General features: G+C 46.7%; 1 protein-coding gene across 1 annotated transcript; it reads left to right on the forward strand.

The window, feature by feature from the left end:
• Window positions 1–4,277: 4,277 nt before the first annotated feature.
• On the forward strand, window positions 4,278–25,109 carry LOC130387197 (uncharacterized). Its single transcript, XM_056596205.1, has 3 exons — window positions 4,278–5,085; window positions 20,018–20,127; window positions 24,939–25,109. Exons 1-3 carry the CDS (start codon window positions 4,707–4,709, stop codon window positions 25,107–25,109), a joined length of 660 nt encoding a protein of 219 aa, XP_056452180.1. The 5' UTR covers window positions 4,278–4,706.
• Window positions 25,110–25,662: the final 553 nt, after the last annotated feature.

Raw genomic sequence — 25,662 nt, forward strand, 5'->3', positions numbered from 1 at the left:
TTTATTATCTTTAATAAAGTTAAACACCCATGAATTTCCACTGTCATAGACTTTATTAAAACATCTTTCTATTGCAACTTCCTTTGTATTATAGCTGAAACATTTTTTGGTTAAGGTTTCTATGTGCCAGGGATATTGAGATGCCAAGACAAATACGACGAACCCCGCTACCATCAAGTGATTAAAAAAACTGCTTTTTGGAGGGGAGTGCATGGCTGCAGAGCGCCAGGTCTGCAGTTACAGCACTGGAACAGAGAGTTGTCCATCCTTTTTTAAAGTTATATTAGAATTGCTACCATTATCTACATTCAAATCGATGTATTGGGTTATTCTTTGTTGTAAACAGTATATGTACTTCAAAATTACTAGGGCAGGTGGGGCGTGCATCTGGAGCACAAGAAATAACGGCGAACCATCACGTTGTAAACAGATAGAAAAGTTAGTGGTCTAAGACAGACGCAGATAACAACGTTAAAGAGCATGTTTTAATAAACATCAGCGCCGTTATTGGCTGATTCATCCCTTGTGAGCTGTGGGCTAATGTCCCTTTGGCACTTTGCAGTGTGCCTGAAAGCAGCAGTTAAAGAATAGGATTTAAACATCCCAATAGCCAACACGGCAGTGGTGAAGTACCACTTCATTGACAGCACCCAGTAGCAGAAGTCCTCAACGTAATTCAGTTTAACTGTTGTTCCGTTCGGATAAAATGGACACATTACAAGTAAGTTAACAACAGCATTGATGAACAGCAATTTGAACAGGGGATGTAGAGAGATTTTCTTTGCCTGCTTTCATTTGTATGTGATGCTTGACATGCGTTAAATTATTTAGTTATGGCTACCAAATATACAGCAGTGCAGAGGCAAATCTGAACCTCCACAACAAAGCCATAGCATTATTTCTGTGTCATTAAAATGCATCCTTGTTATTATTCCTAACAACTTTTCCTTGTTTGCCACTATCAATGTAGGATCTTCCCATTTTCCCAGTAAGTCTTTGATAAGGATTTCCGATGACAATGCAGAATTTAGAAAGTCTTTTATGATTTAACATTTTTGATAGGGTACATTAAATATTGATACAGCCTTTTGGGCCCCAAAGAAGTTATTCGGCAGAGGATAAAGTTCGATGGAAGACTGAAATTGGGTCCTCTGTTAAAATAAATGATCAATAATTTACAGAGGCCCCTGGACTTGACTTGAGTGAACTTCTAACCTGGTTTTAATATTCATAGCTGCTCCGAATATCCAGGAGCAGAACCTTTATGGAGGCTCCTCTTCCTTCCCTTGACAGGGAGGGTCAGTTATATAAGTAATGCAAACGTTATGATGTAAAGGAGCTCCTATCTTTTACTTTTACTGACGATACTATGTTATTCTACCAGGCCTGTACTCTCCTTCTCTCAACGGTTAAAGTCACATTAATAACATTTGAAACTAAACAACATTCGTATTGGAAATCATATAAAATATACAAATTCTGTGTCCCAGAAGAAGTGAATATTACATGATAAAGGATTTTACATCCCTGTCAAATCGTGGATTTCAACGTGTGTCTTAAGCAGAAATAACATTTGATTCAAGATTGAATGCCTTTATTTTTCAGATAGACATAGACATTCTGGATGTACAGTGTAATGAGAGTGGCAAAGCTAACAGTATTGCAGAAAAACATTATTTGCAAAAGAAAATATAACAATATTTACAGTAAAAAAAAAAGCATCAGGGGTATAGGCCTCAATATTAATAAGGGATCTGTAAAGAAACAATGAGAAAGATAAGAATTTATATTTTTGTGTGTGTCTGTATGAGTGTGTCTGTGTGTGCGTGTATATGCATGTGTGTGTGTGTGTGTGTGTGTGTGTGTGTGTGTGTGTGTGTGTGTGTGTGTGTGTGTGTGTGTGTGTTTGTATGCGTGTGTGTGTGTGTGTATTTGTGTGAGTGTGTTTGTGTGTGTATATGCACGTGTGTGCGTGTGTGTGTGTGTGTGTGTGTGTGTGTGTGTGTGTGTGTGTGTCAATGTGTGTGTGTGTGCTTGCACGCTCTTAAGAAGGGGGGCTGTGAGGAACTCGGTGGAGTCCCTGGTGCGATCAGTCCTTAAGGCCTGGGGGAAAGAAACCCAGTGTTTCTGTGGCTGCGGAGGTACCTGCCAGACCGCGGGTCACCACAGAGTTTGTTGGGGTGGTGGGCGTCCTTCGTGATCACACAGGCCCTGGTTATGCACCTCATGGTGTAAAGACCTCCAGGGAGGGGGGTGTGCGTAGTGTAGGGTCAATACTGCTTTCAGCCAGACGCACTCCCCTCTGCAGCGTCCCCCAGCCCCGCGCGGGGATGTTGCCACACAAGTAAGCGATGCCTCCCGGCACGATGGTCCCTGCATCTCCAGAGGAGAAGGACTGAAGGATCTTCAAGGGGGCAGCCTGGGGTGGTAAAGGCGCTGCCTAGCCCAAGTGTCTATGTGTGTTGACCGTGTCAGATCCTCTGTGATGTGGACTTCATGACAGTGCCTGTTAAGACACAGTGGCGTGTGTGTGCCCTTTGTGGTTGTGCTCTCCTCAAGTCCACGACCAGCTTCTTGGTTTGGGTGACGTTTATAAGAAGGCTGTTGTCTTGGCACCAGAGGAACAAGTCACCCCCTTCATCAAATTTGTTGGAGATGAGGCCTTATGCTTTGTTAACAAAGCATTGATGAGGATGATGATGATGATGATGATGATGTTGAAATTATTATGTTGGATAAATAATGGCCTAAACGTCGGTGCCAACACTGCCATCTGTCAATGCAGAAAAATGGGCAAGAAAATGATCTGCATAATTCATATCACAGGATATGGCGTATCATGGTGGCTGCTGAATTAAGAAGTATACGGTACCCGTTTTAAAATCAGGTCATCAATACAGAATACGTTTAAGAAAGAACAGCAACCTTAATTCAATTGCAAACACAGATGAACACAAAGCCTACAAGGCTACAGGTGCATGCTCTCAATAGTTATCCACTTTATTGGTTTAGCTTAAGTCAATCTTTGAAAATGAATCGAAACACATACCGTAGCCTACACACGGAAGCGGATTGTTGATCTGGTTGTTTGTCAGGGACTGTAACTAGTCCTGGAGAGCGCAGTGTTGATGTTCCTAATTTGGTCAACAGATGGTAGCAGACGGCTGGAGATAAACCAGGCCCGTGGCTCCCTACATACCCCTCTAATAACTGCCTACTTCTCTCGAAAATGAACGTTATCTGTTGGAATATTTGTTAATAAAGAAAAGATCGTTTGATCTTTATCTCTATCTATCTATCTATCTATCTGTCTATCTGTCTATCTATCTATCTATCTATCTATCTATCTATCTATCTATCTATCTATCTATCTATCTATCTATCTATCTATCTATCTATCTATCTATCTATCTATCTATCTATCTATCTATCTATCTATCTATCTATCTATCTATCTATCTATCTATCTATCTATCTACCATCTGTCTATCTGTCTATCTATCTATCTATCTATCTATCTATCTATCTATCTATCTATCTATCTATCTATCTATCTATCTATCTATCTATCTATCTATCTATCTATCTATCTATCTATCTATCTATCTATCTATCTATCTATCTATCTATCTATCTATCTATCTATCTTTATATCGGATATTTACAGGCTATAGGATTTATATTATAAATAATATAATAATAATAATAATAATAATTATTATTATTATATATATATTCATAATAGCCTACCTGTTGTTTATGTAACACGCATAGACTGCAGTCAATCGAAGCAATGGGTGCAAACACACACGTGAAAGAAAAATATGTATTATTTATTTCCCTCTGTGTGTCAGTCATTCATTCGTCTTATGCAAGCACCACGTTCCCCCAAATCACTCTGCGTTTGTTTGTGTCCACAGCCTTGAAGTGCCAGACAAGGCGTTTGTAAAATAACGCATCATGATTGACACATAGCCCAGCACAGCAGACAAAGACACACATGCGCACCACGGAGGCTGCTATTTACATGCAGCCCAGCATATCATTATCTTTATAATTATTTTCATGTCATATCCATGTTTTTGGGGTTGTTTGGCTTACATAATCGCCAGTTAAGGTTATTATGATTGTGTGCACGTTGTGTTATCCACTTCCCTCGCCCAATCGAATTACGCCCTCCCCCCTTCAGAAGGACAATTACGCGCTCGGTGACGTTTCACCATGCGGAGGAGGAGGAGGAGGAGGAGGAGGAGGGCGCTGGGCAGGGACCACTTGGACCAACGAGGGCTGACTGCTGTTTCGTTTCAGTGCAGAAAGAAGGCTAGCAAGGCACTGGAGCAGGGCGCCGTTGCGTTGAATCCCAGTATCCCCATTGTCTTCTTCTCCACTGAGCTGCTCGGGTAAAACGGCGTGATCCTAAAGAGGAGTGTCTAGTGTCTAGCGGTATAGGCATTGCGGTTTTTCCTAAGCCACAGAAAGAAGGGGCCCTGAACAGGTCTAGCCAATAACGGAAAATGATCCAAAGTCAAGTTTTGATAATATGAACCAGAGCCGCGTTTTGTTGCAACTGGCGACCGAGTATTGACGCCTCTGAGCCGATCGCTCCTCAGAACCAGACTCGTTTTACGCGCACTTTCGTTCGGATCGCTGGGATTCCACAGTCCCGCACTGTGTTTGAAAAGAGCGTTTTAGGCGTTGTGAAAACAATGAATTTCCAGTCGGGCGTCCCAGTGTCCGTGTCCGGACTCTCGCAGCAGTCCCAGCCGGCCATGCCCACTCCGGGCACCGTACCATCGCCAGTCCCGGTCCAGGTACCCCAGTCCATTCCTTCCCAGTTCGGATCTGGATCCTCCGCCAGCTCCGGGGCTGGTCAGTTCGGTTCAGGAGGGACAGTATCCGGCCAGACTTCCCAGCCCGGCCAGGGTGGCTCTCAGTTTGTTTTGTCCAACTCGGCGGCCATCAGAGCAGAGATCCATCGATTTGAATCCGTGCACCCGAACATTTATGCGATCTACGACCTGATCGAACGAATCGATGACCTAGCCCTCCAGAACCAGATCCGGGAACACGTCATCTCCATTGAAGGTGAGTAGGAACACAACATTGGTGTAACAATAGTGCTTGTCTTTCATTCATTGCAGCTTGTAGTGGTGTGTTTGGGGTGTGTGTGTGTGTGTGTGTGTGTGTGTGTGTGTGTGTGTGTGTGTGTGTGTGTGTGTGTGTGTGTGTGTGTGTGTGTGTGTGTGTGTGTGTGTGTGTGTGTGAGAGGGGGGGGGGGGGGGTCTTAGCCGTCAGGGGGGCACAAGAGTGTCAACAATCACACTTTAGTGGGATGTTCACGGGGGGATTACCCTCTTACAATGCAGTGTTACTCATTATTGCACTCACTTGTGAGACGTTGTCTCGGTATACGCTTATTAGCTTCTCCATTGTTCTGTGGCTTAGTGAGCATCTGCCCAACTATAATACTTCCTGTTGACATCCCCAGAACCGCCAGTTGACTACAAAAGCATCCAAATGAGACACAGGCCTGCCCACCAAAATACCCAATGATAAATCAATCGGCAGGGAATTGAATGCGAGATTATATAATACCTCCATGTCCACCACCAACACCAATGTGATCCTATACGTGTGCAGGGCTATACGTTGAACCTGGGAGTGTTTGAGCACCACTTGTCTATACAAGCAAATGTTTATACAAATGTTTGCTTCAACAATGGCATGCAACACCTCCCCCTTGCAGCAGACTGCAGCTCAGAGGTCCATGGGAGGATGCCCTTCTATGCCTATAAGATAGTGACTCACATGCAGTCATCCTGTGCTAATTATCCATTTGTTCTATAATCAGAACACCACTTTGGATAGATACTCTCGAAAGCACACCTGTAGGGACTCGGAGGTAAGTACGACACCTCTCCAAATCCCGCAACCAGTTGTTCTGCTTTGAAATTGAGTTCAAGAGCCAGTTGTGTACGCATGCACGCCTGGTCTTGACTGTAGGGCCTGGTGGCAAATAAATAGATTAAATATGTTGGTCACAGCCTCCACATGAGAAAGAGGAATGAATCATAATCAACATTTCAGACATTAGGCCACGTTTGCTTTTGGAGCTCAACCCGGTGGAAGCCATGCATGATGGAAAGAGTATCTCTGTGTTGCATGGATCTTCATTTCTTAGACACGTGTCATCATGTTGTTTATAAACCTTATCGTTTCTGTGATAGTTTATTATGGATAACGTGATGTGGGATTTGGTTACCGGTCCAGTCGAATTGATTTGTGTCCTTACTGTGAAAACATTCATAAAATGTAAAACCAAGGGATTTACATATTCTGCTGTAGCCTACAATTAACCACCATGGCATGCATGCACACAAGCCACAGTGTGTTATGAGGTCTGACCCAAACTGCTCCTCGGTCAGAAACAACAGTGGAGTAAAGTCCGGCTACAACCCTGTGATCCTGTGAGAAAAAGAACCAATTTGTTTGGGATTCCCTGTTTTGTTTTTTGGAAGGAATGTAGATCATTCAGAGAGTAGTTTTTAGTCCACGCAGGCCTCTCTTCCTGCGACGCTTTTGATGACGTTAATGCTCTCTTCTGTTTAAGTGGCTTTCATATAGTGCGATGGTCTCTATATAAGTCTCTCTTCTGCAAGTCTTTCACACGCGTGTCTATTTTGAAATAGGGTAGCGACTATACGCATTGAAAAAAGTTCTGGAGTTATTTTAAATAGCTTATAAAGTAAGAACAAGAGCTCTGTCTAAACGGGTCAGCAGCTCTGTGTGTGTGTGTGTGTGTGTGTGTGTGTGTGTGTGTGTGTGTGTGTGTGTGTGTGTGTGTGTGTGTGTGTGTGTGTGTGTGTGCCCGCAATCATTCTGAGCCATCCTCTGTTTGAATGCTAAGCTAATTTAGTCTATATCTCTGCGATGAGCAACCATTGGTTGGAAGGTAAAGGGAATTTCCTACTTCCAAATAGGAAGGAATGTGTGCGGTGTGCTTAAAATCTGTGTCCCGCTTTTGGAGCAAAGAGATATTTCCATAATTCTATGATGAAGACTGCTGACAAGTAATAGATACGCAGGACAGATAACCACCCCTATTCTCACAACCCTTTTCTGTTTAAACATCTAGCTTCATTTGGTGGTCAAAGTGTCCGCTAAATCCACATCCCGGGCCAGCACAGGAAGCCTGGTGTGGCATACTCCATCGCAGCTTACTGAATATAAACACATTGGGTCTCGTGGTACATTCATTATATTGATATCATGGCCAGATACAACGTACAGTATGTTCTTGTCAGAGGGATGACACCTTGACCTGAGGGCAGTGTGTTATTTCCTTATTAAAGGAGACGTGTTCCACACATTCCCTTCAACCGACTCGTTCACATTTCCATCCGACCAGTGTGGGGAAAAGCTGTGAAAAAGTTGGTTGACTTGTATTCACTGAACTAAGCTGCAGGGCTGCAAATCTCTGCCTCTTCAGTCTTGAATCAGTGCTGATTCTGTTGCTACGGAAACCACAGGGTTAGCCGAGAATGCGGGAGAATAACATGGACAGAAATGTTAGCACTTAGTAAACGTAGCGCCCATCACCACCAAGATATATATCTCTTGTCGGCTGCTAGATTAATATGACCTTTTATACGATGTAAGGCTATTTTGCAAGATAATTTGTCCATATGAAACACCATAAGGGAAAGATTTAGCTGTGAGGATATTGTTTTGTTCGCAGTACTCCCTAAACACTCCTTGGCATTCAGGCTAGCACCCATTGGTTTCAGCAAACCGGTTAATATGCCATCATAAATAATAAACACAGTAAAAGAGGTTCTTGCCCTGCCGTTTCTTGGTTATTATCCGACAAGTTATCACAGTGCTACAAAGGTTGACAAATCCTTCTGTCAGGAGGCGGGAGTCAATGTGGAGATCGCTCAGGTTGGCTTCAAGTGAGTTTGCGTTTCATTTGTCCCTCGGCGTAAAGTCTATTAACAGACTATAACTAAGTCGTGGCCCTGTGGGATACTTTCTATTGGGTGCCCAAGTTCTCTCAGATTGGAGAGTCCTGAATGATCTTACCCTAATTTGCACTAATTATTAGAGTGATGGCGATAAAGCTGAGGATGATGAAGATGATGAAGAGGATGATGATAAAGATGAGGATGATGAGGATGATGCAGAGGATGATGATGATGATGATGATGATAAAGATGAGGATGATGAGGATGATGAAGAGGATGATGAGGATGATGATGATGATGATGATGATGGGGAAGGTGATTGTGAATGTTTATGGAATTAAGAAGTGATCTCGAAGATTTTCATTGAAATAAATATTTGCTAAATCTATCCTTTGCCTAATGAGTTAACTCAATGGTGTTTGAGTCCCACTGATGAAACACCATGCATCTGCAGTATAATTAACGTTACAAAAATGGGCTCGGCAAAAATAACGAAAAGGAGATCTTCGAAGTTTCCACTTTAACTACAATGTTTCCACTGAATTGGCTCCAATAAACGCATAATCCCAAATACATATTCCCTCGATCCATCCATCATGTTAGCGTGTCTTTTGATGATTATACAACATAAACCTCTTTTTAGACAACGCACATTTGAAATGCTGATTCCTGTTTTGTGTGTCGCATGGCCCTCCCAAAGCACTAGCGCACACGCACACGCACACGCACACACGCGCACGTATCAGCGGACCAATGTCACAGCGAGGGCAGTGGTCGGAGCACCTAAACCAACAGCTTTTTCCCAGGCGCGGCTTAGGGATCCCAAGCTAGCACTCTGTCTGCACACAAAGAACATTGTGTACAGAAATGCCAATATCAGCGACAGACAGATACACAATGCACACAGGCGAAGGCCTCTGCTCTTTCCCCTGCCATAGTGGTACCTAAGCAATTTCCTGCTACCGGGAATTGCGCCTTCCCTCCGGTCAATAACCAACAGAAGTGTACGACCTCTCAGCAGGATGAATGATGAGGCTTTCTTGCATTCAGCTATGAATGGATTTTTGTAATTATGGGAATACATTACACAGAGACATGATAGTAATAGTGATGGTAATAGTTGCTATGTTTTGATGGACGTGTGTTACATGTTAAATGGAGTGCGTTTATAGAGCGCTTTTCTAACCAGTGGGCACTCAAAGTGCTTTACAATATTGCCCAACATTCACCCATTCATGCACACATTCACACAATTAAACACTGACTGCGGTGGAAAAACACGCAAGGCGACGGCTAGCTAATTTGGAGCAGCTAGTCTGAGGCGTCTGGCTCGGGGAGAGAACTAGCAAAAATGAAGCAGGAAAAAGCAGAAGAAACAAAGGAAACTTGCCACCCGTCTGCGTTGTGTTGCGCTGCAAGTCGCCTCGTGGATCCCTTTGTAAACAAAGTTTGATCATAATAAAGGATGATTGCCAACGCAGGCTGGGATTACTTTGTTTGGGGTTCCGATCATCGAGCCATATCAACGCTATTGATGCCAAGGTGCGTGTTTGTGTGTGTTGCTGAGATTAGATTTGTCAGGGCATTAGAGTGTGATTAAGATGGTGAATGCTGTGAGCCATCTGTAACCATACACTTTGCTGTGGTTACTGCTGGATTTAATTGCAGAAATTTAATCGTAAATATGAAATGAAAGTATTGGACAAGTCATTTACTGCCACAGCGGGCCTGTGTCCCGGTGTGTCTGATGTCAGACTTTATTATGGTATGTTAGTGTTTATAGAGCAGCCCAGCTAGTATTTACTGGCCGCAGTGTAACAGTGGATAACGTAGACTCTGCATAAACACATCTGTGAAGGCTGGGATATACACGACTCTGCTTGCGTTTCTTATGTTTCACTTAAGACAGCTTTTTAAGTGTGTGAAATGTTAATATCTTTGAGCTATAGATTATCTCGCATATCTCGTTGGCACGGCAAATACACACAACTTTTTTCGGCCAACCGATCATTTTATAATTTCTTTCTCAGTGGCTTCAGATTATTGGGTACTGTGCAGTTTTATGACTGCTACAACAAGCATGACACGCAGCACACATTTCAGGCACCAAAGGCTTGTTGCATCGGCCCTCTATCTAGATTTTATTTAAATCCCGACAAGAAAACCGAGCGCTTTCTGTTTGGAGTTGCATGCAAATGCTCTGTTGATTTTGCATCTGTGTCCTCTCTCTGCCACAATCCACTTTCATACTCTAATCTCTATCGTCTGAGCGCGGCTCCCTAAGAGAAACTGCAAACATTTCACAGCCAGTTCACACCAAACAACAGGTTCATCCTCAGGGGGGGCAATCGAAGAACGTGGTGGGTGGGTGGGGTTGGGGGGGGGGGGGGGGGGGGGGGCTTCCCCTGGCAGATACGGGGCAGATACCAGCGCCTCTGCCCGCGACCCACCCTCCCTCAAAGAGCTTCTTGTTGTGTCATGAGGCACGCAGAGCTCCTCTGATCCATCTTTCTCTGTCCTTTGCACAAATCGCCGTTCAAAATGCGCGCTCATACGTGCGGGGTCGTGCGTGTCTGACCCCCCGACGGCCGGGATGAGCCGAGACAGCCATCCCTGACACAGAGCACGGGTCTGTGGGGCGTGTGGCCATCCCTGGGGGGGTGGTGGTGCTGGTGGTGGGGCTCAGATAGTGGACCCCTGCGCCACCCCTGCTCCCGAAGCGCCTGCCTCCACTCCGCAGTGGTGCAAAGGGCGCGGGGAACGTGACGCGATCCCCGCCGCAGCAGAATGCGCTCCATTGTCCCGGTGAAACAAAGGCGCTCTCTACCATTGATAGGCTGCAAAACAGAAATCTGGCGTTGCCTCCGAGAAGCAGCAGGGGTGTCATGGTGGCTTGGTTTTTTTTAATGTGCAGAGGGGTGCGTGCAGTTAACTCAATCCTCGTCGTTCGGAACTACAGGCAGATATCAATGTTCTGATGTAAAATAGTCGCGACTGAATTTACTGGTTCTTTCCTGAAGGCTGTTTTTTTTTTTTTATGTTCTTACTGAGCACTTACTGTGTTTTGCAGTAAGGCATTACCCTAATCAGTGTTTCTCACACGTTGCCGAGCCAAAACAATAAACCGCACTTCAAAAATATAGGAACAGGGTAGTGGAATTGCTTCCTACTTTTAGAAGATGTGATACCACAAGATGATTTATGTGAAGTGTGCATGTGGGGCGAAAGAGATTATTTTGCTGGCTTTAGTTCGATGGCAGCTTCATTTGTCTTTGATTATTGTTTTTGTAATAACAAAAATAACTTCTCCTACACTCTACTATTTTGAATGCATAAACACGGTTGTATGAAGAAGATGGATAGCAGAGGCAGAGGTAGTGTGCAACTCTTTTAGAGCAGAGAGCAAGATGGATAGTCAGCACAAGAGTCATAATTCACGTTTTGGTGAATATTTCCAATTTCTCGTTCCTAATTCACGTTCGGGGGCGGTGGCGAGTTCCATTCGTCCTTGTTTGTCTTTTATTCTCTCTCTCTCTCTCTCTCTCTCTCTCTCTCTCTCTCTCTCTCTCTCTCTCTCTCTCTCTCTCTCTCTCTCTCTCTCTCTCTCTCTCTCTCTCTCTCTCTCTCTCTCTCTCTCTCTCTCTCTCTCTCTCTCCATATCCCATCATGGAAGTAGTGCTCCTATTTCCTGCCAGTGGGGCAGGGCTTGGAGCAGATGGCTTCTGACGAAAGGGAAGGGCTTTGGAAGGCAGAGAGTGAGCAACAGATGGAAAGGCACATATGCCTCCCAGCGCCTGCAGCTTGCCAGCAGTCCCGTGACTAACTGTGGGAAGATTGGGGCACCATCCCGGCTTTGGGAGGAAGGTAGTAGCGGTTCATCCGCGGTTGAAAAATAAAAAAATACCCCCCCGAAACCCACCTGAAATCAGACCATCTGAACATGTTGTGTATTTGAAACAGAGCAGGGTACAAATGAAGCATTATTTGGATTTAGTGTGCTTATGCCCATGTGACTCTGAGCGGGCGTGCTGAATCAATACCGCACTCATTACTCTTTCTAGAAGCCAGAGAAACGGGAGGCTGGGGGAATGTGTGGCAGTCTATTACCTGAAAACCGGAGATATCCCCCTTCAACCTCTTTCTCGGGGGACCAGTGACAAGGAGAGGACAAACGGTACGACTGAGGCGGCAGGGAGGCCATAAAGTTGTCAAGTATTACAACGTATGCGTACACGCTGGCCCTGCTTTTGGAGGCAGGGCTCCACGACGAGAACTAATTGAGAACACGCACGTCTATTTAAAGGTTTCCACAGCTGCGGAAATTAAAATTGAAACTTCTCTAATAGCTCGGGGGCTCATGCCACAGTTCTTTTACACCATCATTCCCACCCCAAAGGACGTACCTTCCTTCGGCTCGCTGGAACCCGGGTCAGAAAACGAGACTGAGGGAGACCTGGTTTAATCGTGTGAGACACAAATATGTGTATAGCCGTGTGTGTGTGTTTTCTGCGATGACGGTATTACTACCATATGGTGTGTCAGAAATCGTATCAACCCCCACAAAACCAAAAGAAGATATGTTCACTCGGCGACATGTGTGCTCAGGAGGTAGAACGGGTTGGCTGGTAACCGGAAGTTGCTAGTTTGATCCCCGATCGAACTAGAAAGGAGCAAGGACCGCTGAGGTCTCCCTGAGCAAGAAACCTCACCCCAACTGCTCCTGATGAGCTGGCTGTCGCCTTGCTGGGTTGACTACACCGTTGAGGTGTGAATGTGGTCATGAATGGGTGAATGTTAGGCAATATTGTAAAGCGCTTCTGTTTAGAAAAAGCATGGTATAAATGCAGTCCATTTACCATTTTTCTTCATATTTGTTGTGTTTTTTTAAATGTTCCCTGTCAAAAAATGCCTTGATGCATGGCCATTTACGTCAGCACCATAGGTGTGCGTGGACGCGGTTCTATAACAAACGTCACCAGCCTTAACCGACACAGAGAGAGAGCGATGTCACGGTTTTGTCTCAAGCTAAACCTAAGGCGAGACGGGGTGAACACACGGTGTGTACAGCATTAGCGCCGCCGCGAGCCCGGGCGCACAAATGGTGTATTGTAGCTATATATACACCTCGGTTGATAACAACTACTCCTCGCTCTCTCCTTCTCTGGAGATAGATATAGATCTGGATGTGACAGTAATAGCCTGAACACACTTTGATGTTTACATGTGTTTTTCCTCCGGGGGGACGACAGGGAGAGTCGTGTCTGCGCGGCATGTCGAACATGTGTCTGTGAAGAATTATCACCCAGCTCCCACATTCCATGGGTGGATGTCACCCTCTTGGCCCTATGACAGCCTGTCCTCTGGCATTGTCTCCGCTACCTTCAAAGGACAAACTCAGGCACCACGCCAGCCTCTTGGATCCCAAGTTGAAGTTTTGTTCTGTGTGTGTGAACTGTGAAGGGTGTGTGTGTGTGTGTGTGTGTGTGTGTGTGTGTGTGTGTGTGTGTGTGTGTGACGTGTGTGTGAACTGTGAAGGGTGTGTTTGTGAAGTGTGTGTGTGTGTTGGAAGAAAGCCCATCAAAAGTATGGTATCGATCGAGAAACTGTGCTTTTCTGTACCGCATATGCCGCTTTCTGAGAGCAGATATAGAAGTGTGATTTATTTGTTTGTTTCCCCACGCCCCCCTCCCCTCTCTCTCGCTGCTGGTTCTTGACGTAATTCGGCGTCTCGTGGGTGGTGGATTCTCCGGTCCGTCGAGGACGGTTTAGTAACGACGCCATGCTTTTATTCTCAGGGAATCACGGCAGAGGAAGTGTAACGTGACCCCTATTAATGTTTATACCCCCGTTTCCTGCATTCCCTGACGGGAATAACCCAAAGTTGTCCCACTGCTGCGCCCCCCCCGCCCCCCCGCCCCCCGCCCTGACCCAAGACTCGCATCATCTGGTCATGAGTGTGTGAACCTGGTGCTCTACAGGCCTCTTTAGAGACACACACACACACACACACACACACACACACACACACACACACACACACACACACACACACACACACACACTCAAACACACGTATATACATGCACACATATACATACACATACACATACAAAGAGGCATACACATAAACATACACATACAAAAACACGTACGCACGCATACACATACATACACACATACACACACACACACACACACACACACACACACACACACACACACACACACACACACACACACACAGTCACATTCTGCTGGACTCTTATTTGAGGAGCGTGTCCTGGCAGGCCCTTTATCTGTTCGTAGAACCGGCCCACACGAGGCCCCAGATCCAAGCTCTCTCTCTCTCTCTCTCTCTGTCTCTCTCTCTCTCTCTCTCTCTCTCTCTCTCTCTCTCTCTCTCTCTCTGTCTCTCTCTGTCTCTGTCTCTGTCTCTGTCTCTGTCTCTGTCTCTGTCTCTGTCTCTGTCTCTGTCTCTGGCTCTGGCTCTGGCTCTGGCTCTGGCTCTGTCTCTCTGTCTCTCTGTCTCTCTCTCTGTCTCTCTGTCTCTCTGTCTCTCCCTCTATCACTCTCTCTCTCTCTGTCACTCTCCCTATCACACTCTCCCTCTCTCTGGCTCTCTCTCTGTCTCTCTCTCTCTCTCTCTCTGGGTCCATTTTGCTGATTCTATTGGTTCCTCACTTGGGCCCGACTTTCCTTTCCTCCCTCCCCTCTGACTTCAGCAGTTTGTTTGATCAACCGCGTCGTTATGTAGTAATACTCGCGGCCAAGTGCTTTGCGGTCCGTTATATGGGCCTGTATTGGTCAGCAAGAAGAAGGGGACAGAGGGTATCTGGCTAACTGTATGAACGCACTGCATTGCCAATAACGGTGCTTTACACAACACCCTTCTCATTCCGTACACAGATGCATTATAGAGGCAGGCTGTGTTATTTGATCATTTTTTTGCCAGTCGCATGGAGACGAGGAGCCCGCGGAGCACATTACCATAGTACATTAGGCATGAATACTATAAGCAAGGCCTCGGTTTATCATCTCCCTCTGAGCCTCCGAGAGAGAGAGGGAGGGAGGAAGAGAGAGAGAGAGAGAGAGAGGGAGGGAGAGTGAGAGATTGGGGGTAGATTGAGAGAGAGAATGTGGGGAGATTGAGAGAGAGTCTGAGAGAGAGAAAGAATGGGGGAGATTGAACGAGAGAGTGAGCGAAGGGAGAGAGAGAGGCTAATGACTGCAGTGCTGCAGCATTTTGTAGACAGGTACATGCATCACTGTAAAAAGAGGATTCAAATATATGCACTGCTTGCTTTCTTTGAAAGACATGAAGCATCTTAGCAACCAAACAAGGACAGCCAAAGGCTTAGTAAACGAAATGCGGCACAGGTGAATACGAATAATGGTTGTTTATCTTTTGGAGGCTATTTTCAAATGCATACTTCTAAATTAAAAGTCACCCGACGCAGGAAAGCACAGGCTGCTGTTCACCGCCATCCAATGGACTTTATGGCCCTTGGTATTAGAGCGACTGGAATGTGCCGCTGTGTACATTAGCAAACCCGGCGTTGATGACTTCCTCAAGGCAACGTCTCAATACATTCTCTGATACTTTTTTCTTTTTCTTATGCGATTTTCTTTTCGCCTGGCAGGGGAGAAATGTTTTGTTCGGAAGCCAAAGACTTGCTTCGGGTGGGTGAGCTGTCCTCGATTTATCATCTTCTTTTTCTGTTCTTGTTTTTTTCCATTGCAGGGAACTGCTGGTCTCAGATAAAATACTGTGGTACTGTTAAGTGAATGGGAGGATTAGGACACCTCCTATTGGCTGTCAGCTCATCTCAGGACTCTGCTATGCGTATAGAAAAGGGAAAAAAAAACACACTAGGGGGATAATCAGACCAACTGTTGTGTAGCCATGTTCCCAGTGGTTATGGAAAGACACGGGCACACTATTTATATCATCGTAAGATGCTTTTAGCTACTAATGAGCTGCTTGAACATCGTATAGCGAGAAATAACTTACATCATAGAGCTTGTGCAGAAAATGGAATCCAATATGTTTGAATGTTAAATAGTCTGCATTTATACAGCGCTTTTATCTCTAGCGCTTTACAATATTACCTGACATTCACCCATTCATGCACACATTCACACGCCGACGGCGGGGTCAACCGCGCAGGGCGACAGCCAGCACGTCGGATTTCCGAGTTCAACGACTGAAAGGCCCGTGTTCGATATCATGCAAACCTACGGCTCTTTTCACGGCCGTGAACTAACCCACGGAGGGGCGTGTTCTGTGCGTCTGTTTACCCAGGCACTCATGGAAAACCATCCGTTTTGATGCTGCGTGGACGCAGCAAGGCACTCCAGCTGGGGGCAGGATGAGACACTATGCCTCACACCTTACCTTCAAAAGACGAGAAAAAAAAAATACGAACACAACGGCAACAACAGTGGATGCTCTGAAAGCCTCAACTGAGGCCTCCACTGAGGCTTTCAGACGCAATCCCGCTGGTCGCTGGTCTGGAAGGACGGCCCGGGTCAGTGGAGCGAGGGAGCCCGGGCCGCGAGGCTGAGCCCGGCTGAGGGTGCCTGCCTGGCTGGTCTGTGGTACTGGTGCTGGTGGTTGTGGTGGTGCTGGTGGAGTTGGTTGAGGTGGTGGAGGTGGTGGTGGAGGTGGAGGTGGTACTGCTATTGCATCTGTATGGTGGTGGTTGCTGTTATTGGAGGTGGTACTGCTATTGCATCTCAATGGTGGCGGTGGTGGTGGTGGTTAGTTGTCGTTGTTAGTGGTGGTAGTATTTGTATTGCATCTCTATGGTGGAGGTGGTGGTGGTGGTGGTGGTGATGGTTGTAGTCGTTGTTAGTGGTGGTGGTATTTCTAATCCATCTCTATGGTGATGATGGTGGTGGTGGTGGTGGTGGTGGTGGTTAGTGGTGGTGGTATTTGTATTGCATCTCAATGGTGGAGGTGGTGGTGGTGGTGGTGATGGTGGTGGTGGTGATGGTTGTAGTCGTTGTTAGTGGTGGTGGTATTTCTATTCCATCTCTATGGTGATGATGGTGGTGGTGGTGGTGGTGGTGGTGTTGGTATTGCTATTGCATCTCTACCGGTGCAGCCAGCCCACTGGTTCCACCGGTAGGCGTAGCAACGAGTTACATAACCAGCGAGGAGGAGTTGGCGAGAGGAGTTGTCTGTGTGCGCGTGGGGTACTCCACACACAAGCGGGATTCTTATTCATTTCATTCTGGTTGTGCCCACCCCTCCTGTTGCGCGCGCACACACACACACACACACACACACACACACACACACACACACACACACACACACACAAAGACACACACACACACACACACACACACACACACACACACACACAAAGATACACACACACACAAAGACACACACACACACACACACAAAGACACACACAAAGACACACACAAACATACACACACACCCTTGTGTGGTTGGTTGGCTGTTGAGTGAAATGGCTTGAGGCGGGCAGTGTGTGTGTGTGTGTGTGTGTGTGTGTGTGTGTGTGTGTGTGTGTGTGTGTGTGTGTGTGTGTGTGTGTGTGTGTGTGTGTGTGTGTGTGTGTGTGTGTGTGTGTGTGTGTGTGTGTGTGGGGGGGGGTCGTGTTGGGAAAGCGTGGCTTCACTGGGAGCAGGCGGTGTGTGGAGGTGGTGGGACCGCGGAAGACAACGCCTCTCCACGGGGGTAGCACACGAAGGGTGACGCAATCCCGCGCGTTAACTCCCGCTCTCCTACTTGGCAGGGATCAACTGCTGCACTGTCGTTATTGCGTGCTTCGGCTGTGTGTTAGTGTGTGTGTTTGTGTGTGTGTGTTTGTGTGTGTGTTGGTGTGTGTGCGGCTGTGCGCTTGGGATGAGTCAATGTTTTTTTTGTGTGTTGATGGCGGCGAGATGAGATTGGTTGAGATGCCTGCCGAGATGGGTCAGTGTGGCCCCGGTGACTGCGTCGTTCGGGGTTATCTGGTCCTGAGCGATGACTAACCCGACCGACGCAGTGTGGATGAATGGATGTATTGATGGGAATAGGGCACCCTGTCAAATGTAAGCCTGCGGCCCCTGTTCCTCACCGGGGGGTCGGTATTTCTTTGGAGTGGCCCTTTTATATGTGATGCTCATTTTCTTCTTAAAAGGGTAGACTGTCCACCGTTTGAGCAAACCCTGCCTTCTCTTTAATCGATAACGGTGTGAGGGGAGGGAGTATCTCCTATGGCTGCGTTTGACCTTTTCCCACTAATGCAGCGCCTCCGTCTGACCTTCTTCAAGGGCCAGGCCGGCTATTGTCGGGCGAAGCCAAACATGAAGCCGTTCTGCGAGACTTGCGACCCAGGGCACTTTTGAACGGCCAAAGCACATAACTGATTTAAATTCGATTTAGTGTGTTTTGTTTGGTTACCATGGTGTCTCTTTTGGATGTCCTGCGTAGGTATTTTGGAATTCTTCCGAGCCAAGTTGAATAGGATTTGGACACGCGTATTCAGAAAGCATAGAAATTGATCTATAAAATCTATAAAGTCACTTGTGTTGTGGACGGAGAGCCTCTGATAAGCTAGGCAGCTGTTGTCGGGGAACTGTGCATTCTGCGTGGGACTTTAAGCAGTCGACCATTCTCAGAGTAATTAAGACACTTGTTTTCATCATGGATGGAATAACATTTTCTTTTTCACTGACTTTACTCCCAACAGCGATCTATTTGTAATTGAAAGAACCAAACTAATATCATAAGAAAAAAATATTGCTTATAGTTCAAAAGTTCAATAGTTCAACTATTTAAGTGTGTGTTTTGAGGAATAGTGAGTGAAAGTGATTTAGCTCGTTTTATAAGCACATGGATTTAGTTTGGATTGTCGGTTTTGGGAGGACTTCGAGTATTGGAATCCTAGCTGAACTTCTGTTCATGTCAGTCAAACTTTGGCACAGTGAAGCAGTCATGGTTTGATACCACAGCCTCATACCTTTTTGATACCATCTTCATTTCACAACAGCGCAATTACCATGTCGGTTCCAGACAAAGTGGGTGTATCTGAGTGTAGACGGAGAGATAAAGGAGCTAGCTAGACGGAGTGCTCCGTTCCAAACAGATCAAGGCTAACTATGGAAGAGTTTAACGTAGATCCGACAAACCAAGTCGATGGTTTCCATGTTAGGCCTGGACCGGGGACCATCGTTTGGTTCATAGTTTTGAGTGTGCATTTCCCCAATAGATTTGTTCAGAAAGAGAATCTGGAAAGTTAATTTTTTTCAATAATAATAAACTTACGACGAAAACGGAAACCGACAATAAAAGTAAAAAAACGAGTCAGACGGGAACCCCTCCCCCCACTCCTATTGCCTTGCGTCTTGGAGAAGTGTTAGCGATATCTGAAGTTTCCAGCACTGGGGGCTCATACAGGAAGAAACACACCCTGACAGCTCTGATTCCCTTTGTAATGACTTCATAAATTATTCATCTTTTATTCATTAGATCGTAAATGATTGAGAAGGCCTTATGAATTTGTGGTAAACCATAGGCATCATAATATGGGAATCAAAGTCAAGTATAAATAAATTAAGTTGACGTGTAACCAAAGCAGCGCCACCGGGGAGAATCTTAAAACAACAATAACTGCAGAGAAATGTGTTGGAAGTCGTTCATGCTTTCTGCGGTAAAGTCCATTGTGAAGTAGTTAAAGGAAAATTTATCTCATGTTCTCCATTCTATGGTTTTCCCTTTTTTAATTCGGTGGAAGTGATCCTAATGTTAAATTAACGGGCTGGGGCGGTGAATAGATTGAAGGTGGCGAATGCGATATGTCCTTGCTGTTCAGTTTTACATATCGCCTCGATTGTTGGATGTGCACCGAAAATCAATGAAGACAATATCGTGCAACAACCATTTAAAACTCTGTCCACCAAACTGCAATTCACTGTGACTTAAAAATGTGTCTTGTTTTTCTCTCTCTCTCTCTTCTCTCTCTGTTGTCCGCCCTCGTGTTGCCTCACCCAATCCCCCGTCTGGACGGATTCCCATCTCCCCATCCAATGTGCAGGTAAGCATATAAAACACACCACAGCAGAGCACACAACTGAACAGTCAGGGGCGGCACGGCGTGCAGTTCTTTCACCGCATCCGACAGCAACCGGGGCTGTTGACTCACCGGTGTGTGTGTGTGTGTGTGTGTGTGTGTGTGTGTGTGTGTGTGTGTTTTTTAAGATGGACGTGGATTTGCAAGCAACACATTTCATTTGCAGTAAGTGGGTTCTTCTCAGCAGCTAACCCAGCCCCATTAGCAGCAAGCGTTCTCCCGTCACATTAGCCTAACGCTGTTATGCTCTGACCTTAACTCCGAGCCACGGACACCTGAGAGCCGACGCCGCTACTTTCGCTGCTTCGGCTCCCCGGCTTGTTGTTGTTGTGCGACACGGACGGAGGTCCATGTATGTGTTTCGTCGTTGCTCGGAAATGGGGAGAGGGATTGGAGGCTGCGTTTGGAAAGAAGGACGGAAGGAAGGCCCGACATCACGGCCAATGCTGTACTCAAGCTCAACGATGTTGAGGGGATAAGGACATAATCCATATAAGCCATGCACTCTGTGATGAGTTGGGTGATTGGGTTGAGGGCAGAGGGTTTGGGAGATCTCTATACTCTGAGAGAGAGAGAGAGAGAGAGAGAGAGAGAGAGAGAGAGAGAGAGAGAGAGAGAGAGAGAGAGAGAGAGAGAGAGAGAGAGGAGAGAGAGAGAGAGAGAGAGAGAGAGAGAGAAACAGGAGATGGGGGTAGAGAGAGAGAGAGAGAGAGAGAGAGAGAGAGAGAGAGAGAGAGAGAGAGAGAGAGAGAGAGAGAGAGAGAGAGAGAGAGAGAGAGAGAAACAGGAGATGGGGGTAGGGAGAAAGAGAGAGAAAGATGGAGAGAGAAAGAGAGAAACAGGGAGAGGGTGAGAGTAGAGAACGAGAGAGAGAGAGAGAGAGGAACTTGGGGAATGTTCTGGATTACGGGCCTTCTTGCTCTCGTCAGCGGCCTCTAGGGGGGTTCCCAGATGTTTGTGCCATCCTCCTGACTCTGGCCTACTTCTGGGCCACTCCCAGAAGCATACCAAGTTGTCCAATTGGTACACACACACACATACACTTATTCAAACACACAAACCCCCCTTCACACTCTCAGCCACACGGGGAACATTACATTTTGGCCTGATTACAGATGCTTCGTAGACACTGCTCATCCACCGTCGTGTGTGAGCACCCGTCTCCAATATGAACACAACAATTACATGATGATGCATTTATTGCAATAACCTACGTGTTTGAAATTATTTTATTTTTTGTGATGTACCGGGAACGCGCCACAATGCATTACCCGGTAATTATCCCCCCTGTTAAATTACAGTAAAATCTGGCGTTGCATTGTCTGTAGCATGCCATGTGCCGCAGACCAATTCTCTAGGTATTATGGGCTGTTTTTGATTATAGCAGACAACAAAGACAGTTGCAACCCCAGAGACAGCACCACACCACTCTCTTATCTCCACTATTTATTTCCCTTTGTCCCGCTGTTATTGAGCTCCGAACGCTAATGCTAATCAGACAGGAACGCCGCTCAATCTAGACCGAGGCGGTGATAATAGCCTGATTGTGCGTAGACGAGTGGAAGCGCTTCGAATTTTCTGCCTTGCTCGCCTGTGCGTGAGGATTATGGAGGGAAAACTCGGCAAGTTGCAGTATGTTTTGCACTTCTTGGCGTGCGTGGGATTGTGTTATGACTTTATTACTAGTATGGCAATTTTCACAATTTTCCATGGTGTCTGATGGCGAAACAGGTAAACCGGTCGTCTGGTTTTAAATACCTCCAGGATGCGATGTTTCTCATCGTCTTGCTACGGTTGCTAGGTTCGTCAACGGCCATTTTGATTTGGTGAGAGACTGAACTAATCGATTCAATTGCTGTGAAATCAGAAAAAGACCCATCGAGAAATACTTATGAGGAAGACTGAATATTATTCTGTGCTTGTGTTACTTGTTTCGTACTCTTGCAGAGGTGCGACTGCACCAATCAAAACGGACGACCAGGACTGACTGAGAGAATTATAATTTGATTTAACAACGGAGTAATTGGGACCTGGGGGTAAAAACAGCATTAAGCTCTTCTAATCACCACCAATCATAGGCTGGCCAAATAGAATGATGTAGATTAACAAAGAGCACTTATAAAGGCGCCCTCATCAAAACAAGGCTAATATGATCATTAAAGCCTGTATTATATTTGTTATTAATCATCAAAAAACAAACTTGCATTCACCGGCTGAATTAGCCTTAGGTAGTGGCAGGGATTTGTTCGCTTGCTTCTTGTTCGAGGTGGATTGGATGCCTGAGCACTTAGCACTCTGTCAGATTTGTTCACAAATGCTAACTTGCCTTGATGAAAGACATTGATTTGTTCCAGTACTGTTCTTTCCCGTTGCTAACAGTCTCCACTGAAATGTCTCTAACAAAATGTGTTTTAAAAAACTGACCAGACTAGACGTTTTGTTTGGAAGTAAAAGAAAGCAAATTCAACGACTCCCTTTAAAAATCTGTCACTTGATAAAGTACAGTATGTGCTGTTTTTGCTTTCGGGAACCCAAAAGGCTCAATCCTATTGGACAGTGGATGGTCAGTCAGTGGATGCTTCAGTTGAGTGAAGTTATGTAAGGACTGCAGTATCACTCATAACCAGGACCCACACACGCACACGCACACGCACAAGCGCACGCACACACACACACACACACACATTCGTGCGCGCACACACACACACACACACACACACACACACACACACACACACACACACACACACACACACACACACACACACACACACACACACACACACACACACACACACACACACACACTGCGTGGTCCAGATCCTATATATATATTCTACATTCCCAGCCTCTATTTTTTTATAGGAATGGCAAAAAAAAGTAATAAATATATATAATAATTTAACCTGGGCTCATTATTATGACTGACACGTCGTGTAACACTCACGCAGACCCTCTCCTGCGAGGAGGCTGAGCCGACTCTCAGTGAGACAGATCACCTATTTCAATAACACACCCATTCCCTGTGTGTGTGTGTGAGCGCGGCTCGGGGTAGGCAGAGTTTTAATGAGGACCTCTCCTGAGTCCTGCGTCTCCCTCCTGTATCCTCCGTTGACTCCTATGTGGGCTACGCAGTGGGCTGTTCAGGCCCCGTTTGTGGTCTTTAATATTTTGCAAGGGCAGCCGCATTCTCATGTCTCTCTTCTACTTTTCCCCCCACAGAAGTGTGTGTGTGTGTGTGTGTGTGTGTGTGTGTGTGTGTGTGTGTGTGTGTGTGTGTGTGTGTGTGTGTGTGTGTGGGGGGGGGGGGGCTTTTGTTTCCTACCATTTTTTTTAGCATTTCTCCCGCCACCGCAGAGCAGATTATTGGCGGGAACATCCCCTTGATAGTGGTCCAGGGGGGAGGGGGAGGGAGGGAGGGGGGAACGCAAGTCTTTCCACACCAGTTAAGTTTGGCATTTGTGGCAGGTTTTTGCCAGGCTGCTGAGTGAGAAATGCACCGTGGCGTATGCTCTTTCTCTCTCTCTCTTTCTCTTTCTCTCTGTCTCTCTGTCTGTCTCTCTCTCTCTCTCTCTCTCTCTCTCTCTCTCGCTCTCTCTCTCTCTCGCTCTCTCTCTCTCTCTCTCTCTCGCTCTCTCTTGCTCTCTCTCTGTGTTTATCACTCTATCTTTCGTGCCATTTCTGCCCTTTTCTGTGTATTCCTATTCGCTCATTTTTCTTCCCTCACTTCTCGCTCATCGACCGCTCAGCCTCTTGATAGATTGAAAGGCCCCGAGAATATTTTTTGGTGGAAAGGCGAGGACTGTAGACACACCATGGTAAATAAATCAGTACTTCATGTTCCAAACAAATAATTTAATTTAAGAAAACAAAACGCAAAACCTGAACCCTATTAACTTAGATCAATTGCCTTATTTCTGGCGGTGATCGTATCATTTGTTTCTCGCTAAAGCTGTTTCGCTACAGTCTGTGTTTGTTGCATTCGCACACGTCCCGAAACTGGAGGATTATGGGGAACAGAAAAAAAACCAAAACAGCAGACGTGACGAGCTGCACTCTGCCGGTCGTCCCTCACGGCTGTGTTACCCGTGCTCTCCTTGTGGCGGGGGTTCTCTCCTCCTGTCGGGGAGGGGGAGGGGGAGGGGGGGGGGCACGGACAGCGCTGTGCTGGTGTTACATCACCGTGACTAATGAGCCGCTCACACACCTCGCCAGTGTCCGGCTCCTCTTATGTGTTCTCGCTTGCCATCCAGTTCAAACGACGAGGAGGAAGAGGAGGAGGAGGAGGAGGAGGAGGAGCAGGTGGAGGAGGAGGTGGTGGGGGAGGAGGAGGAGGAGGAGGAGGAGGATGATAAAGGGCAGCCAACGTCCAGCTGGTGTTATTGTAGTGGTTGTCGTTGTCATAGTGATGATAGTTGCAATAGTAAAAGGAAACTGCAGTCAACGCGTCCTCTTCCTGTACTTCCTCTTGGCTCCGTGTCTGCCGACCGCCAACTGTTGAGAGGCGGGGGGGGGGGGGGGGGGGGGTTTCGGTCGCTCTGTGGTCGCATTTACTCTCAGATATAGTGTGTGGAGGGGGGAAGCTGTATAGTTGGGGGGGGGAAAAGGAGCATTTTGCGTTTCCGATTCGCGTGTCTCCTAGCCCCGGTGTCGGCCTTTCACATCTCCCTGGATGCTGCTGCTGTCAACCTCTCCGGACTCACGACAACAAGGGTTTATTTCGAAGGGGATGAAGAAGTGGAGGAGGAGGAGGAGGAGGAGGGAGGGCGAGGAGGGTGGGTCACCCTCTCGCAACAAGGGTTCGACACGGGGTCGGCCTCGGAACATCCAAAATAGAAACCGTGTAGATTGCTGCAAAATCCCCCCCGGAGTCGTGTCGGCTTAGGACCGCCTGAGCCGAGATGGTGTCCTGCCAGGACGCATCACGTGGCTCCAGTGGCCGGCCCGTGTTGTCCGGGCAGCGAATCGCCACGCTGGGCAGAGCAACGACCTCGTCGGGTGTGTTATCGCTCAAAGAGATCCCCCCAGCCCTCCCGGGGGGATGGGAGCTGTGTAGGGACACGCACACGCGCGCGCACACACACACACACACACACACACACACACACACACACACACACACACACACACACACACACACACACACACACACACACACACACACACACACACACACACACACACACACCTTCCTCCTCCTGCTGTGAACGGTTCGTTCGAAGCATCCAGGGTCAGGTTTAAAATGGAGGGGAGCTTGTGCGTGTTTCCGGGCACGTCGCTCCCTGGAGCTCCCCGGACAGCGAGGTTTTTGGTGTTTAATTAAGACATGGGATGAACCCGCAGACTGCCAATGCAACCAGCCTTAAGACACACGCTCAATACTAGTGAGTGTGTATGTGAGTGAGTGTGCGCGTGTGTTTCGTCATGTTCCGTCTCCGCTGGACATGTATTTCATCACTTCCTGAAATAAAACCAGTCCCTCTGTCTTAGGGCGAGGGCAGCTGGTGCTCACAGCCCTGAATTGCAAATTGACTGCATTTATAGAGCACATTTCCAACCAGCGGCCATTCAAAGCGCTTTTACAATATTGCCTCACATCCTCCCATTCA

The sequence above is a fragment of the Gadus chalcogrammus genome, chromosome 8, assembly GCF_026213295.1.
Source record: "Gadus chalcogrammus isolate NIFS_2021 chromosome 8, NIFS_Gcha_1.0, whole genome shotgun sequence".
NCBI classification, from domain to species: domain Eukaryota; kingdom Metazoa; phylum Chordata; class Actinopteri; order Gadiformes; family Gadidae; genus Gadus; species Gadus chalcogrammus.

What these genes read in the sequence shown, in the direction of transcription:
- LOC130387197 (XM_056596205.1), top strand. Translation starts at nt 4,707, where the DNA reads ATGAATTTCCAGTCGGGCGTCCCAGTGTCCGTGTCCGGACTCTCGCAG. An exon ending in ACACGTCATCTCCATTGAAG is followed by an intron (nt 5,086 to 20,017) that starts GTGAGTAGGAAC and finishes TCCAATGTGCAG; the next exon opens with GTAAGCATATAAAACACACC. An exon ending in CCGGGGCTGTTGACTCACCG is followed by an intron (nt 20,128 to 24,938) that starts GTGTGTGTGTGT and finishes GTGTCGGCTTAG; the next exon opens with GACCGCCTGAGCCGAGATGG.